Source organism: Danio rerio, chromosome 7 (assembly GCF_049306965.1).
Source record: "Danio rerio strain Tuebingen ecotype United States chromosome 7, GRCz12tu, whole genome shotgun sequence".
Classification (NCBI taxonomy): Eukaryota; Metazoa; Chordata; class Actinopteri; order Cypriniformes; family Danionidae; genus Danio; species Danio rerio.
In genome coordinates this window covers 77,893,489-77,912,500 of record NC_133182.1, presented here as the reverse complement: position 1 = coordinate 77,912,500, position 19,012 = coordinate 77,893,489, and the positions used below count along the sequence as shown (strand labels likewise).

The 19,012-nt window shown below is 42.3% G+C and overlaps 1 protein-coding gene across 2 annotated transcripts in view; it reads left to right on the top strand.

The window, feature by feature from the left end:
* Window positions 1-19,012, top strand: part of LOC797658 (RAS guanyl-releasing protein 2) — a 49,273-nt gene that overhangs the window by 3,512 nt on the left and 26,749 nt on the right. The window contains exons 2-3 of one of the 2 annotated variants that reach the window (XM_009303654.5): window positions 17,219-17,355; window positions 18,402-18,504. In XM_009303654.5, coding sequence (XP_009301929.2) covers window positions 17,289-17,355; window positions 18,402-18,504 — 170 coding nt within the window. In that variant the 5' untranslated portion in view covers window positions 17,219-17,288. The remainder of the gene's footprint in view (window positions 1-17,218; window positions 17,356-18,401; window positions 18,505-19,012) is intronic. The other variant, XM_073907604.1, reaches the window with a different exon arrangement.

The window sequence follows — 19,012 nt, the reverse complement described above, 5'->3', positions numbered from 1 at the left end:
TAATTATTTCATGCAAAACTTTTTTTTTTGCGTTTTATTTAGCCGCGCATAAATGTATGCCTATCTCTCATTCCGTGTTGTTCTAAAAGCTCATTGTTGGTCCACAAACAAAAGTGAAACCTATGCTTATTGGTTGTGATATAGCGAGTTTGAACCAATCTGGGCATGGAGGAGGGACAATGCATCAATGTATCATGTCTGATTTGTCCGGAGACACAGTGACGAGCGTTTCTTTGTCAAATCAGCGTTGTCAAATTTTGATGACGTAACCGCACTGATTCCGGAGCATTATGTGATACAGCACTGGAAAGCTGAGATTCTCTTCTTTATGCCAATCTTTGAATTGTATGAATCTGATCAGCGGATCAAAAGTTCTTAAACATTTAAGAGCAATACTTATTTTTAGCCGCGGGCTGTTAAAACCGTTGATATGCAATTGTTCATGGTATGATAATCGTGCACGTTCAAATCGTGGTAAACCGTCATACCGGTATATTGTTACAACCCTAATTGTAATATATAAAGTGATGATGAAACAGCTGATTTTGCTTTAAGATTATAAGGCTGAATGTGACATGAAATGCCATCAGTCTACAGAGATATCCTACAGTCTATTACAGTCTACAGTATTTCTCTGTTGCCGTCTGTATTGTGACGGGTGCCAGGTGTCACAGCATTTACCCAGAGACTTTAAGGAATGAAAAAAAAAAAACGGAGACAAACTATTTCGCTCTTCCTATTGACCTTTATTAATTTCTCCCAAGTGCTTTCGACTACATACATGCCAGTCATGACAACGAGTAGGAAAAAGGAAAAGAAAAAGACACTCATCAACATTCGTCGCAAAATTCGTCGCAAAATAAAATGTTACATTAATGAAATAAAAGAATAATACAGCAGTAGAGCGACCATCACGCACTTCTCCTCAGAGCTCGCCAGAACTCAACCAAAGAGCATAGAGTCACCAAGAGGCGACACTCTAGTGCAATTTGGGAAACAGCCACTAGATGGCGCGGTGGTCATTTTGGAATGAAAACTCCAATAGAACAGCAGCATGTTATAAGTCTGTAAAATAAACTATTAAAAGTGCTGATGATTGTGATGGTAAGTGTTGTATTGTCGTCTTTTAGGTTGTATCTCAGCTTTATTGTGCTTTTTAAATAAATTAATAAGTAAAAAACAAAGCAGCTGCTCGCCATCGCGACAGCAATAAGATCCAATGGACAGCCGATCGCTATCTGGGCGCTGCTGTTGCAATGGAACGTTCTATTGAGTGTCGCCTCTTGCTCATTCTAAGCTCTTTGTCTGAACTGAGCTCCCATGCATGCGTGCTTACAAATGACTGTAAAAAATATGGACGACGCGACAGCCCTTTTTCCCATTGAACGCCTTGAGGGCAAAACTTCTGCTTGACGGGCACAAACTGTCGCAAAAGACTGCTGAAATTGGAGCCAGACATGCGCAGAAGGATTGTCCGATGGAGCCAGAGGAGGAGCCGCGAAAATGAGCAGAGTCGAGCTTCCAATCAAACGCTTTATGTAAAATCAACTACGCCCCCCGAACTTCTCAGCATGCGTTTGCTGTCATATCAACACAAATGGATGTAATAACGTTAACAAATATGAGGGTTTTATATATTCAATCGCGCCAGCTCCAGGCCGCAGCGCATAACTTACTCGCGGCGTCGCGGGCTGATTCCGGCTCGCATGCGGCAGCGCCTGCTCGCTCGGCCGCCGCATCTGGCTCGATTGACTCGGGCTGGAATTGGGTAGTGAGTCCAGGCATCCGGAGTAGGTCCAGCAGAGGTAACGTTAGTCAGTCTGAGCTCTAAGAGATAAGTCTCCGGCAGGCGAGAATCTAGCCGGAACTGTGTTTTGCTATCTGGGTGGCTAGGCGTGTATCAGCAAACTAATAAAGCCCGAAAAAAGCCCTGACCTTAGCGAATAAACAGTGTTCCACCAGGATCATGTATGTCAGAAACTATAGTTTACTGCTAAACTCATTTTGTCATGGTAAAATAACACAGAAATCGAATAATAACATTTCAGTCTACTTCAGTCTCCTGCCGAAGCTCAGACGCCGCGCTTTGAGAAACTGTCAATCACAGCTGTCAATCACGATGACACGCCCAGCATTAAATTACTGCTAAAAACAAACTGTTTACAAAAATGAAGATCTGCACCTATTTCAGCACAATAACCAGTGCCTTAATCCACCAGAACCATCTTTCGGGACATTTTATTGCAAGTGTAATATTTTTTTTTATTTGGGCTCAAGTCTCCTTCATTAACACGGAGGAGGCGGGCTTTATGACTTGTACTGCAGCCAGCCCCCAGGGGGCGATCTAACGGCCGAAACCTTCACTCAAACGTAGGCTTGCGGCACACTTGGTGCTTACATCTTAAAAGTAAAACAACCACAGAAGAAGTCCTCTTAAAGGGGACATGACATAGGAAAGTAACTATTAAAATAGGCACTGTCCTTATGAATAAATTGCATAGTTGCAATCTATAAAAAAGAGAGAGATTGACTTAGGATATCACTTACCACGTTAATTATTTGATCATATTTAGTTAGAAAACACACAGTTTTAATCTTCTAAGCAAGGGCTTGTTATGCGGTACTGGCGCCATCTTGTGGATAGACAATGTCAATCGTCATTAGCCCCTTTCACACAGTGATACCGGTAAATATGTGGAAAATTTCCGGAACGACTTTACCGGTATATTGAAAAAAGCGCTGTTCACACAGACGAGGACGTTACGGAAATTTTCCGGAAAAGAGCATTCACACATCCATTCCAAAATACCGGTACATTCTGACATCATTCACCACAAATGAGCTTTAAACGGCTGCGCTTGTATTTGCAAACATTTGACTAAATTACAAACTCTGTGGATGATCAATATTGTGAACAACTTTCGCAGGATCACTTTCGCATGTCGAGATGTTCATAATATGTGCGTGTGCAGGCGCTCAAAGGCTGTTTCACAGGCACACGCAAAGCTTGAAGGTAAACAAACAACGGCTTATCATAAGCATCTCATCGATGATTATTTACACAGTTGGCATAAAGAAGAACATATAAACGTGATCTGACTAACTTCTAGCAGCTGAATGTGTCTGGAAAAATATTCAAAGGCTTTTATTCTCACAAACCGCGCGGACGTAAATGCGTCTGACTGTTGTGATTGGCTAAAGCAGACGTCTCACGTCAGCACGTTCTAGACGTGCATGCGCTTATTACGGCAATCTTCCTTCTGCATTCACACAGCGCAGCATTCCGGCAAATTGCCGGTAATGTTACAACTTCTCTTTCCGGAAAATAGCCAGAACGGATTTACCGGTATTTTCAAAAAGGACCTGTTCACACATACAACCTTTCCGGAAAATTGCCGGTAATTTTCCAGAAAGGTCTGTATGTGTGAAAGGGGCTTTTGACTAATGGACACCGACGCTAACCACTGGGCCACCGTGCCACCCATCTAGGAAAAGAGGAGGAGTAGGGGTGGAAGGGGGGATTCTTAAAAAAATGATGGCTGTTATATGGAACTGAGGGTGTTTATAGTGGCTGAGGAATCGTCTGATTGGTCAATCATAAATTGAATTATGCGGGACCGGCCGCTAGCAATCATAAGCATGTGATCCTCTCGACATTAGTTTATAAATAAACTTCACGAGTGATTTCATAAATGTTGGGATATGCTGTGGTTTTCAATTCAAATATTTTTTGTCATTTTCGCTGTTTCGTGTAAACAAGCATCATGGAAACCATCATGCAGTACTTTCTTTTTTTTTTAATGCACCAAAAAACTTTCTGTTTGAGTACAGATTGTTCAGACACCTGCTATTGAAAACCACACACATATTCATGTCTGTCAGACTACATTAGGAGACGGTGGCAGCAAACAACAGCATATTGGAGATGAAAGCTGGATTAATCTCAAGATTTAAAAAAAGAAATGCTGCAGTGCTTTTTATAGAAGAAGGAGATGCAGGGACGAGCTTTGCCAGAAATGACTCATCATCCTCAAGACTGATGAAATCTTTGCCGTGTTTTGAAGAAGGCATTTGACTGTGAATTTCAAGCCTGTCGGGGTCACTTTATTTACTGGTTGAGGACATCTGGGGTCAGCTGAGATACTAGCAAAATGAGGAAGTGTTTACCTAGACCTGTGGTTATCAGTGGGGGACTCGCAGGACAATAAGGGGGGGGTTTGCTTGGGGATTTCCAAAAACCTATTTAAATTTGTTAAACGATTAGAATTACAATATTTTATCCATAATCTACTGAAGAGAAAGATAATAATTTATAGTTGCATACGTTGCATGCGTAAAAACTTGCTGGATAAGTTGGCGGTTCATTCCACTGTGGCGACCCTGGATTAATAAAGGGACCAAACCGACAAGAAAATGAATGAATGAATGAGTTGCATATGTTTTTAAATTTTTTTTTCTACTGGAATGCCACCCTCGCTGGTTCAAGTCCCGGCTGGGCCAGTTGGAGGTTCTGTGTGGAGTTTGTATGTTCTCCCCATGTTTGCGTGGGTTTCCTCCTGGTGCTGCGGATGCGCTATAGGTAAATTGAATAAGCTACATTGGCCGTAATGCGTGTGAATGCAAGAGTGTATGGGTGTTTCCCAGTGTTGGTTGCAGCTGGAAGGGCATCCGCTGCTAAAACATATGCTGGATAAGTTCATTCCACTGTGATGACCCCAGATTAATAAAGGGACCAAGCTGAAAAGAAAATGAACCCTTGGGGTGGCTACATTATAATAAAGACAGCAATAGCGTCAGATGCAGCAGATTGATTTTATGGCAGCAGGTTCAACTTTCTGGCACATTTACAATACTGACATGCACTAAAAAAATTAAACGAAGAATAGACTTGGGCCTATTGGTGTGTGAGCGCCGTTGCATGCAAGGTTTATATATTTATAACCTCCTTAGAGGATATTGGGGGTCGCGAGTCACAAGCTGAAAAGATTGAGAACTCCTGACCTAGATGAATTAAAGCAGTTTGATTGTCCTGATTTCATATTCGGGCGTCATGGTGGCGCAGTAGGTAGCACGATTGCTTTGCAGCAAGAAAATAACTGGTTTGAGTCCCTGCTGGGTCAGTTGGCATTTCTGTGTGGAGTTTGCATGGTCTCCCAGTGTTGGTGTGGGTTTCCTCCGGGTGCTCCGGTTTCCCCCACAGTCCAAACACATGCGTTATAGGGGAATTAATTAATTTAATAATCATTATTAACCCTTTAGTTCGCTTTATTAATCCGGGGTCGCCACAGCGGAATGAACAGCCAAATTATCCAGCATATTTATAACGCAGCGGATGCCCTTCCAGCTGCAACCCATCTCTGGGAAACACCCATACACACTCATACACTACAGACAATTTAGCCTACCCAATATCCCTATTGCGCATGTGTTTGAAAACCAGAGCACCCAAAGGAAACCCACACCAACATGGGGAGAACATGCAAACTCCACACAGAAGCGCTAACTGACCCAGCCGAGGCTTAAACCAGTGACCTTCTTGCTGTGAGGCGACAGCACTACCTACTGCGCCACCGCATCGCCTCTGTTGTCATTAATATTTTAATAAACTTTAAAAAGTGGAACTGTCCGAGATATGAACAAAAGCAGGTGAAGCATCAAAGTTTGACTTAAAAAATCTTGAATGGTTATGAAAATCTTTATATTCATTAAAATATTTGTTAAAATTGAGTTTAAAAATCTTGAAAAATATTAGTAATATGACGTGCTTCCAGAAACTTCCCACTTCTCTTATTATATGTGTGTTCGGTTACGATTATCATGCCATCGATTCAGTTCAATTCATACCTCGGTGCATCACGGTGCATTGACGATGCTTTCTATTTGGGGAAGAGCAAATGGTGCTAAATTGTACGAATGTGATCGTACAAATGCACACAAATTAGCCACAAAATTAAAATGTTACGAATTGCCGTGCGATTGCGTTGGCCTAGCACTGCTTAGGACCAGATAACTCCTGTAACAATTCAAAACATGTGCTCTGAGTTATTCATTTCAAATTGTATGTTCCTGTTTGTCTTTCATGGGCATCACCTTTAGACAAAACTTGACTCTGGAGCTCTAAATAGAGATGCACATATGCAAAACTCTTTCTCTATTTCTCTCTCAAACACACACACAAAGTTTGCATGCATGCAACATACACTCTGACATACCGCAGTATTAGAAAATAACTGACTCATCCCCGGTCTGCATCTTTGTTTTGACAGTGTTAACAGTGTGTGCCATTCAGGCATCACACACACTCACACACACACATACACACACACACACACACACACGCACACACACACACACACTCACACACACTCACACACGGACATGCAAATACATGTCAGCACATCTAATCTTGACCATATAGGGCTGAATATGTCTGTTAGTGTGTCTTGGCATCTGGCATAAGTGCTGTAAAAACACAGGAAACAAAGCTTGACCCCGTAGTACAGTCAAGTTGGATAAACAGGAACTCTGTGCATTTAAAAGGATGAGCTAGGTGATGTTTTCCATTTATCAAACAGTTTATATCCTGATCTTCTCATGAGAGAGAATTTGAAATGTTAGTATTACTGTAAGTGCTGTGAGTCACACTTGTTTAATACACTTGTTTCAGCAACTCCAACTGTACATGGCGTCATATGACCAGAAGCCATATGAGTGAAAGGAGCCTGATAAATCATTAGCGTGATTTCAAGAGTTCCCACTTGGGTATTGCTTGACACTATTAGCAGCTTTGGCATACTGTCCAGGGAGAGAACCCTGAGCTCAGAGATAGTTGAGCCTAGGGCTCCCCGCCTGGTCAATGAGCATGTAAGGGGGGTCCGAGATCAGGTAGGTTTCGAGAGCTCCCCCCTGGTAAAGGAGGAAAAGGAGGAGGTGGGATAGACAGGATTATTCTTTCAAAACAAAGATATGGTGGATGGGTGAAATCAGTATTTATTGTAGGCTTGAATCAATCTGATTGGGTTATTACGGATTACGGATGAGGGACCAGCCTCGATCAATCATATCACGTGCTCCTAAGGGCTCTATTTAATGATCTAGGCGCAAAGTCTAAAGCGCATGGTGCGAAAGCATCAACAGTGCATTTACACGGAGCTTCAGCTTCAACGCTTGACAGAGGGCGCTTCTGAAGATGGGGCTGACACGATTGTCATAGCAGCTTCAGCCAATGAGATTAGTCCGCTATCGGCTACTGTCAAATTTCGGCTACTGGGAAATTTGCATAAAGCAATCTGATTGGATGATGTTAGGGCTTAAAAAGTTGAGAATTTCCCAACTTCTGCAGTGAGCAACGCCACTGAAGCGGCGCGGACAGATCCACAACGCCTGACATCACCCATTCAAAGTAAATGGGAAGCGCTGACGCACCGTGTCTGAATCCACTTTTGCTATTTTAGGGCCTACTCACACTATGCCATCCGTACCGTGCCCAGGCCCGTTTCCCGGATCGTTTGAGAAGTGTGAGTGCGCTGAATCAGGCTCAAGCACGGTTCACTTGGCCGGCCCTGGCCCGGTTGGAAGAGGTGTGCCTGAGCCCGGTTCACTTGGGCTTTGGCGCGGTACGCTTGTAGTGTGAGTGCAAAATGCGCCAAAGCCTGAATCTGAAAGCGAGACGTGACTTTTAAGGCACTGTTTCATATGGATTTATTAATAATTCTTACAGTTCAGTGAACGCAAACTGTCGTAGTTTATTAAAGACGCAAACTCCTCACTGCAGGACAGCTGCGCGCCTTCAGCAGACCTCCTCATTCCTGCAGCACGAGAGCTTTATGATTGTTTATGAGCGGCAAAAATGGCGGATCTGTTCGGCGAAATATCTGACTGTGTCACCGCATCCCTAAGGACTGTTTGGCGAAATATTTGACGGCATATCAAACCGACTGAAACGATATAACTAGAGAAATCTCCACTGTGCTGAGCGAGAGCGCTCACTGAACAGCGCAGCATCGATGACGTAAGCATGCCCAGGCCCGATCGTAATGTGAGTGCGGGCCGTCGGGGGAGACGGGAGGGTGGACAAGTGTCCTTTGGCCCAGTTCGAGGCAACTGTACATAGTGTGAGTACGGCCTTAAGGAGGTAAAATTACGCTCTGCACAACAGCGCATGGTCTAACAGGGGTGTGCTTACTAACGTCTGTGTTTGGAGGCACCCTAAGATTGTATTTGCATGTAATTGACAGACAGTCGCAGCCAAACTTTTGTGACAAGGCAATACTAGCCCAATCGAGCCAGTAACATTCTGTACACTGGCCCGAACATCTCGCACACTGACCCCGGGCCATCAGGCAGTCCTTATTGTCGAGCCCTGCCCACACACACACACACACACACACACACACACACATAAAGACAGTGTCTTATTGAGTTAGTGAATGTGTGTGAGAGAAAGTTAAGTTGATTTGCATCTCTCAGCTTTAATCGTGCTTCATTGTGCTGCTGCTGGAGGACAGACGGCCGACTGTGAAATGAGCGAGAGAGAAACAGAGTCGGTCTTCCTGTCTGTGTTCACATCAGGACAGTTTTACAGTAACCTCACTGCAGCAGCAGCAGTGTGTAGAAGCACATCTCACTCTCGGTTTCAGTGTCAGTGCGGTTTGCTGGCATGACTTCACCAGAAAACTGCACTTGCTGTTGAGCCGCATGCAGAAGAGTGTGTATGTGTGTGTGTGTGAAAAAAACAAACACAACTGGTCAAATGAAGCTCAGTAGTGTAAATATATCCACACATGACACGTATATCACTATATCGGAGCTGTTCTCTGTGAAATTCATGCGTAAACAGCGACTTCCGTCATTTGTTGAGCTGTCGAACCGCTCCGTTTTCAGCACAACAGGAAGCATCTGCGCTGCGATAGAAAAACCAACAGAGAACATTCCCTCTCTCTTTCCTTTTCTCCCTCTTTCTCTTTACACACACACACACACACACACTCACACACACACACACACACACACATACAGTGCATCTGGAAAGTATTCCTAGCACTTCACTTTTTCCACATTTATTCCAAAATGGATTAAACTGATTGATTTCCTCAACATTCTGCACACAATCCCCCATAATGACAATGTGAACAAAGAGTTTTTGAAATTGTTGCACATTTATTAAAATAAAAACCCAGTAAAATCTCATGTACATCAGTATTCACAGCCTTTGGCGTGAAGCTCTACATTGAGCTCAGGTGCGTTCTGTTTCCACTGATCATTCTTGAGATGCTTCAGCAGCTTCATTGGAGTTCACCTGTGCTCAATTCAGCTGATTGGACATGATCTGAAAAGGCTACACCTGTATATATATGGGCCCCAGGGTTGACAGTGCATGACAAAGCACAAACCAAGCATGAAGTCAAAGGAATCATCTGTAGACCTCAGAGACAGGATTGTCTGGAGGCACAAGGCTGGGGAAGGTTACAGAAACATTTCTGCTGCTCTGAAAGTTCCAATGAGCACAGCGGCCTCCATCATCCGTTTAATCACCAGGACTCTTCCTCGAGTGATCGTGAGAGAAGCCTTAAGCTGGATTTATACTTTCTCCTGGCGCCACACAGTGCACCTTACGAAACGGACAAGGCTATTATACTAGCCGCGTTCACTGTTCTAAATCAAACGTAGCGCCGCATGAACTGTTCGCTCGAGTCTCAAAAACAATCATGTGCTCCGCCGGCCAAAATCATGTCGCGCGCACTCAAAGTAAACCTCTGCAAAACTCCACGATGACCTCACATTCACCGCGTGCACTCAAACGAACTAGCGGACACGTCGAGTTTAAAGCAGGCTTAAGTGAGGGAGGTGATCAATAACCCGATGGTCTCTCGGTCTGAGCTCCAGTGTTCCAACCTTACAGAAGGACAACCATCTGTGCAGCAATCCACCAATCAGGCCTGTATGTTAGAGTAGCCAGACGGAAGACACTCCCCGCCTGGAGTTTGCCAAAAGTCATCTGAAGAACTCTCAGACCATAAGAAACAAAACTCTCTGCTGTGATGAGACTCAAACTGAACTGTTTGGAGTGAACGCCAGGCGTTACATTTGGAGAACAGCAGGCAGCGCTCATCACCAGACTAACAGCATCCCTACAGTGAAGCATGGTGGTGTTGGCATCATGCTGTGGGGATGTGTTTCAGCAGCAGGACCTGGAAGACTAGTCAGGATAGAGGGAAAGATCAATGCAGCGATGTACAGAGACATCCTGAATGAAGACCTGCACAAGAGTGCTCTCCACCTCAGACTGGGGCGACGCTTCATCTTCCAGCAGGACAATGACCCAAAACACACCACCAAAAAATCAGTGGACCGGCTTTACTACAACTTGGTGAATGTCCTTAAGTGGCCCAGCCAGTGCCCAGACCTAAATCCTATTAAACATCTCTGGAGAGATCTGAAAATGGCTGCACACCGTCTCTTCCCATCCAACCTGATTAGCTTGAGAGGAACTGCAAAGAGGAACGGGCAAACATTCCCAAAGACAGGTGTGCAGAGCTTGTGGCGTCATATTCAAGAAGACTTGAGGCTGTAATCACTGCCAAAGGTGCATCAACAAAGTATTGAGGAAACGCTGTGAATACTGAAGTACATCTGATTTTACAGCTTTTTTATTTTAATAAATTTGCAACAATTTCAAAAACTCTCTTCACATTGTCATTATGTGGGATTGTGTGTAGAATGTTGAGGAAATCAACCAGTTTAAACTTTTTTTGAAATAAGACTGTAACATAAACACGTGGAAAAAGTGCAGCGTAACGAAGACTTTCCGAATGCACTTAGTTTGTGTGAGTAAATATATCAGATTTCTTCATTTTCAGCAGAATGATCATGCCTTTACTATCCATAACTGGCTCATGTCTTCATATGAAAGCTGCACAGGGTTATTTTCAAACTCTGAGCTGACAGAGGACGTTAAAAAGCGATCGCTGGACCCGATTAGACCTGCATTTCTCAGTTTAACGCTGATGCCATGGCTCTAAATAGCGCGCAGCGTCTCTCGCTTCTCAATCTGCACTTGGCTGTTTTTTGGGTGAGACGACTCTAGCGGCGCTCATGACACATCTGATAATGAGGGAGATCTATAGATGTGTTTAGAACAGCGTCATTATTGCTCTGCGCTTCAGTGGACGATAATATCACACGCTTCTCAATGAACGAGTGTGTGTGAGTGATGTTATTTCCTCTTCTAATGAGTGTGTGTGTGTGTGTATATGTGTGTTAGTGATTAGATCAACAGAGTCATGATAGAGAATGATTGTTGTATTTCATAGCTGAAGTCTCTCTCTCTCTCTCTCTCTCTCTCTCTCTCCGTCTCTCTCTCTCTCTCTCTCTCTCTCTCTCTGTTTCTCAACTGGAGTCAGACTTTGTCGTCTGTAAACCCCTGAGCCGGCAGGACACACACTCTGCGGGAGCGACTGAAATATTCAAAACACCTCTGCCATAAAACACTGGACAAACACACACACGCACTCACACACACACACGCACACACACACACACACACACGCACACACACATTCATAACCTTCGATTAATCCCCTGTGAGGATCAATAGTTGTGGGGTTCAGTCACCAAGCAACAGCGAGCTGCTTATAGATGACACACACACACACACACACACACACACACACACACACACACACACACACACACACACACACACACACACACACACACACACACACAACACAACAGACAGACAAACATACAGACACACATACAAACACACACTAGAATAGACACACACACACACACACACACACACACACACACAACACAACAGACAGACAAACATACAGACACACATACAAACATACACTAGAATAGACACACACACACACACACACACACACACACACACACACACAACACTACACAACAGACAGACAAACACACACACACACATACAAACACACAGTAGAATAGACACACACAGACACATAGACACACAATAGACATACACAATTGACAGACAAACACACAGACACACATACAAACACCCAGTAGGATAGACACACACACACACACACACACACACACACACACACACACACAACACAACAGACAGACAAACATACAGACACACATACAAACACACTAGAATAGACACACACACACACACACACACACACACACACACACACACACACACACACAACACAACAGACAGACAAACATACAGACACACATACAAACATACACTAGAATAGACACACACACACACACACACACACACACACAACACTACACAACAGACAGACAGACAGACAAACACAATACAAGTCTTTCACAGTATTTCCTAATAAAGTGTTCTTGTAGGAAAAATCATATTTCTTTTATTTTGGCTGGAATAAAAACAAAAAAAATCTACATTATTAGTCCTGTAAGATATGTTTCCCATTGGCTGCAGTTTTCTACCGATATCTGTTTAACAGAGAGCAGATTTCTTCAACACATTTCTAATCATAATAGTGTTAATAACTCATCTCTAATAACTGATTTATTTTATCTTTGCCATGATGGCAGTAAATAATATTAGACTAGATCCTTTTCCAGACACTTCTATACAGCTTAAAGTGACATTTAAAGGCTTCACTAGGTTAATTAGGCAAGTTGTTGTATAATAATAGTTTGTTCTGTAGACTATCAAGAAAATAAAGCTTAAATGGGCTAATAATATTGTCCGTAAAATGGTGTTTAAAAAATTAAAAACTGCTTTTATTCTAGCCTAAATAAAACAAATAAGACTTTCTCCAGAAGAAAAAATATTATCAGACACACTGTGAACATTTCCTGAATCTGTTAAACATCACTTAGGAAATAAAAAATAAAAAAAAAATCAAAGGAGGACTTCACTACTCAAAGAAATAAAGGGACCACTTAAACAACATTGTAACTCCAAGTGTTCCCTTTATTTTTTGAGCAGTATAGTTATATATTGTTACTTAATCTAAATATTTGTAATGACAGTACTGACCAGAATAATTGTGATTTTGTTTTTCTATAACCCATAAGCTTTTCAATGTAAGCAGTGCATCAGTCTTGTTCCTCTCTCAGCTCTTACTGTCAGTCTGATGTGTTTCTTTGGCAACCGTCGACCCTGCAGTGGATTGTGTGCTGATATTGTCAGGCACTGGCTCAAACCCTAGTTGCGATGACTCATAAACCTTTATGGCCAATCAGTCTTTATCATTTTCATTTTGCGTTGCCTGAGGTTAAAATGCAGCAATTTCTGTGCCTGGCAACATCATCAGTGCTGCATTTTGACACCACAAAACAGTGTGAAACCTTCCATCTCGTTGCTCTGTGGGTAAATTTATCTTGAATTAATCTTTTGAATCTGCAGCATGACCCGTGACCTACTCTGGAGCCCAGTTTGGTTTTTTATATGTTGCAAATATGAAATGAAATGAACAGAATATCGAGCATCACTTTTACTCAGCCATCTCAATGTTGTAGGTTAAAATAAGAGTTGTTTCACAGTTGAGTGCATTGGCATTGCTGGCTCCACAATAAATCTGCATGATACTTGAAAAATATGTAATATATTTGTTGAGTATTATGATAGCGATAATACAGTACATTACTTCAGTACAATTTGTTATGTTTTTCAATAATTTATTTATTTAGTGACAATAAAATAAACAGGTAATATATGTAATATATATATATATATATATATATATATATATATATATATATATATATATATATATATATATATATATATATATATATATATATATATATATATATATATATATATATTCCGGTCTAATTAATTCTAATACAGACAAAAAAAGGTTGAGGTGCACACATTTACTCTTTAATAACAATAATAATGGTAATAATAATGGTAATAATAATAATAATAATAATTCCTTTCATTTATATAACACTTTTCTGGACACTCAAAGCACTTTGCACATTTTTGGAGGGAATCTCCTCATCCACCACCAGTGTGCGCCATCCACCTGGATGACATGACGGCAGCCATATTGCGCCAGACCGCACACCACACACCAGCTGATTGGTGGAGAGGAGACAGAGTAATGATGCCAGCTATGATATGGGGATGGTTAGCAGGCCATTGGGCAAATTTGGCCAGGATGCTGGGGTTAAACCCCCACTCTTTTTCAAAGGACATCCTGGGATTTTTAATGACCACAGAAAGTCGGGACCTCGGTTTAACGTCTTATGCGAAAGACGGTGCTCACTGAGCAGTATAGAGTCCCCGTCACTATACTGGGGCATTAGGACCCACAAAGACGACAGGTTGGGCACCCCCTGCTGGCCTAGCTTTCCCATGTGGTCTCCCATCCAGTACTGACCGTTCTTCAGTGGGTGACCATGTGAGAGTTGTAGAGAGCTAGCTGCCGGATAGCTTTAAAACACTATGAATGAGTGAAAATCTCATGCAGATGATCTAAGTCTGATTGGCTGTTGTCATTTTCGTTTTACATCTCCACTCCACCCATTAGTGTTTAACTTTAAACTCTGGGTTTCCCTTAATGTTGCTCCAGCCAATAGTGGAATGGCATTTACTGAGGAGGCGGGGCTAAAGATAGCAAGTTGCCATTTGATTTTTCACACGTCTATGATATTGCTTATACTATTATTGCGATAACAATAATTTTGTTATATTTTGTGCAGCACTACTCCACAAGTAATTTCTCATAAGGATTTAAATTAAACGTCATGGTTAAAGCATTGTAAGCCATGAAGCTTTTATATAGTGCTGCTGTGTAACTAATTATGAAGTGATTTGACTGGGATATTACAGAGCTGAAGGTGTATTCTGGCAGTGAAAGCCCAGACAGCAGCTGAAATCTCTCAGTGGTTCTTCAGCAAGCCTCCGCCCTTCCTCAGTGTAAATGAAGATCAGCTGCTTCAGTCCAACATCTACATTAGCAGGAGGATGAAGATGAAGCCAGGGTGGACATTTCAGCAAGACAATGATCCAAAACACAGCCAAGGAGACTCTCAGATGCTTTCAGAGAAAGAAAATTAAGCTGTGGAATGGCCCACCCAATCCCCTGACCCGAATCAAACTGAGAATACAGAATAAAGCTCAGATTTGATAGATGAGACCCACAGAAGCATCAAGATTTAGACACTCTGTTGAAGTCTGTGAGAAACTCACACCTGAGCAGCGCATGAGGCTTCATTCTCTCTTCATTAAAGAGGCGTCTTTAACGTAACAGCATAAAAAAAAAACTTTTACAAAAAAGTATTTAGCAGGAGTGCTTTCTCCTGTTATTTTATTAAACACAACACATTTTTCAGATTTGTTTTGCTGCAATTTTATGTCTGTATTGTTTGGGTTTTTACCAAAATCTGCTTCAGTTCCATGTCAACAGCTCCTTTAGAAATAAAAACATGCCTTGTCCAATATTTCCCCTGCTGTAAATGAGGCTATTCTTCCTGTCTTCAGCTTGTAGTGTATATTCCCTCTTTCCCTCACCTTGTCACTCCATCTGTCCATCTGTGTGCTCCTCGACTCGTACTGCGGCTCCTCTATTAAATCTATTATTCTCTTCTCTCTGTCTATGAGGGCTGTAATTGAAAGTGTCCACCCACAGCTCTGCACCCCCCCCCCCCCCCCCCCACACACACACATGCATTCCACCATACAATGAGATCCTATATAATGTGGCTTAATGGAGGCTTTACTGCGGTCATTATTAGCCAAGATACCTCACTTAAGGATTCACCGCTGTCTACTAGAATGCAGATGCTCTTTGTGTTTCTGCCAGAACAGGGAACTGAGCCTGAATGAGTCAGTCTGAGTACAGATATGTTGGGTTAGCGTGGACAGAAATGGCCGGCTGTGTCTTATTTTGTGCTTATGAACTCTATTAGATTGTGTTGTTTTCATGGGTCTGTGTGTGTGTGTGTGTGTGTGTGTGTGTGTGTGTGTGTGTATGAATGTCATTTGTGTTCCCGTATGGAGAGGTTGATCACAATGGGATCAGTGTGTTGCCATGGTTTCCTGTTGGCCACCTTTCTAAAAGTGTGTGTTTGTGTGTGTGTGTGTGGTCCAGGAATTTGTCATGTCGTGGGGACCAAATGTCCCAATTAGTATAGCAGTACCATTAACTTTTAAAGCTGTGGACATTTGTTTTATACATATAGTTGTGTATGTTTCTGCGAGTGTTTGTGTGTGTGTGTGTGTGTGTGTGTGTGCATGTATGTGCATGTGTGTGGTTGTATAAATGTGTGGGTTTGTGTGTGTATGTGTTTGAATGTGTGCGCGTGAGTGTGTGTGTGTGTGTGTGTGTGCATGTATGTGCATGTGTGTGGTTGTATAAATGTGTGGGTTTGTGTGTGTATGTGTTTGAATGTGTGCGCGTGTGTGTGTGTGTGTGTGTGTGTGTGTGTGTGTGTGTGTGTGTGTGTGTGTGCGTGTGCATGTATGTGCATGTGTGTGGTTGTATAAATGTGTGGGTTTGTGTGTGTATGTGTTTGAATGTGTGCGCGTGAGTGTGTGTGTGTGTGTGTGCATGTATGTGCATGTGTGTGGTTGTATATATGTGTGGGTTTGTGTGTGTATGTGTTTAAATGTGTGCGCGTGATTGTGTGTGTGTGTGTGTGTGTGCTTGGGGGGGTATGTCTGCGAGTATATGTGTGTATGTGTGCTCTGTTAATTGTATATGTGTATTTGTGTTTATGTGTATGTGTGTGTTTGTGTGTTTGTATGTATATATAAATGTATGTGTGTGTGTGTGTGTGTGTGTGTGTGTGAATAGACTGTGGTTTGGCATTTGTTTCTGTTTAGGATATAATGACATGCAGCTTCTGTCTCTTCTGTTTCATTAGCATAGGAGATTAGTCCTGTTTTCAATCTGCCACTATGCTGACACAAAGGCATTTGTAGCTCCGCCCTCTTTTGAAAAGAGCACAAACTCATTTGCATTTAAAGCGACAGTCACAAAAAAACGCCATAATCTGGATCAAAGCCTAAAGGGGTCAATTTTAGAGAGTTAGAAAACATTATTTGTGGGTTCTATATTTGGCTGAAACTTAAACACTTGTACATGCCAATTATTTCATGAACACTCTACTATACCGCTTTCAGACTAGGTCATTTTAAAATCTGCTGTACAAGTGCTCATTCAATGCACTTCTATTTTACTGTAGAAGAATGTTATATTTTGTTCCTCTCTTGCTGTATCAGAAGAAAACAGCAATACCTCTGGAGACGAGAAAGAGAGAAGTGCACTAGAAAGTGAACACGGAGCAACGAGATGGATCCGTTACCTGTGGATTCAGGAACAGTGGATGAGTTGGTGGACATCTGTGTACAGTCCTTTGGTGAGTCTATAAATTAACTTTCATTCAATCATTCATTCATTTTCCTTATTTATCTGGGGTTGCCACAGAGGAATGAACCGCCAACTCATTCATTCATTCTTTTATTTTATTTTCGGTTTAGTCCCTTTTTTAATCTGGGGTTGCCACAGCAGAATCAACCGCCAATTTACCCAGCACATGTTTTACGCAGCGAATGCCCTTCCAGCTGCAACCCATCACTGGGAAACACCCATACACACTCTATCACACACATACACTATTGACTATTTAGCTTACCCAATTCATCTATAGCGCATGTGTTTGGACATGTGGGGGAAACCGGAACACCTGGAGAAAACCCACGCCAACGCAGAGAGAACATGCAAACTCCACACAGAAATGCCATCTGACCCAGCCGGGACTCGAACCAGCGACCTTCTTGCTGTGAGGCGATTGTGCTACCCACTGCACCACCTTGTCTCCCGGAACCGCCAAGTATTCCAGCATATGTTTTGCACATAGGATGCCCTTCCAGCTGCAACCCAATACTGGGATACACCCATACACTCTTACATTCAAACACACTCATACACTACGGCCAATTTGGTTCACCCAATTCCCCAATAGCGCATGTGTTTGGACTGTGGGAGAAACTGGAGTATGTGAAGGAAACCCTCGGCAACACAGGGAGAACATGCAAACTCCACACAGAAACGCCAACTGACCCAGCTGGGACTCGAACCTGTGACTTTCTTGCCGTGCCGCCTATTATAAATACATTTAAATCAAAGTAGTTTAAAGGGATTAGGTAGAACGTTAACTGAAGTACTTTACTATAGCGTGGATCAAAACAGTATTGACTATAAGTTCATTCATTCGTTTTCTTTTCGGCTTAGTCCCTTTATTAATCAGTCGCCACAGCGGAATGAACCGCCAACTTATCCAGTATATGTTTTGCGCAGCGGATGCCCTTCCAGCTGCAACCCAACACTGGGAAAATTCACTATAAATTATTAAAGTAGTTTTTCGTGTGGGAAACAATCTGTGATGTTGATTTGTGCTTTCAGATGATGCCGGCGCAGTCAAAGACCCTTCATTTGTTCGAATGTTCCTCATGATGCATCCGTGGTATATATCGTCCACCGATCTGTCCAAGAAGCTGCTGCTTAAGTATCCTTTATCTACTAATTTACACTGTGTCTAGTTAACTCTGGATGCAGTTCAGCGAAACACATGGTAAGTTCAATCTCAGCTGTATTTACAGTGCAAGTCTTAAAGCGACATTTCCCCTTAAAATGAGTAATTCCTCATCATTTGCTCACACTCAGCTCTGAATGCTCTCCTGGAGGATTGGACTAGGGTTTTGAACATTTTTCATATTTTATTGCTGGGTGAGATGTTCTTCTGGTTTGCTGGTGTGAAATGAAAGGGATCATATTATGCTTTGTTTAGTTGTATCTGGCTTGAGTGTGGAACTGTGCTGTTTGCGCATGAAAGATCTGTAGAGTTATTCTCGATATCAGTAACACTGTCTCTGAATGAGCTCAGAAACCTGAGTCACAAACATCACAACATCCCATAATATATATATCAGTTAAAGGATTTAGACATCAAGAATGAATGAAAGAAAATAAAGGATTTTTTCTGGGAGGGTTGAGCTTAGGGTTTTTTGACATGC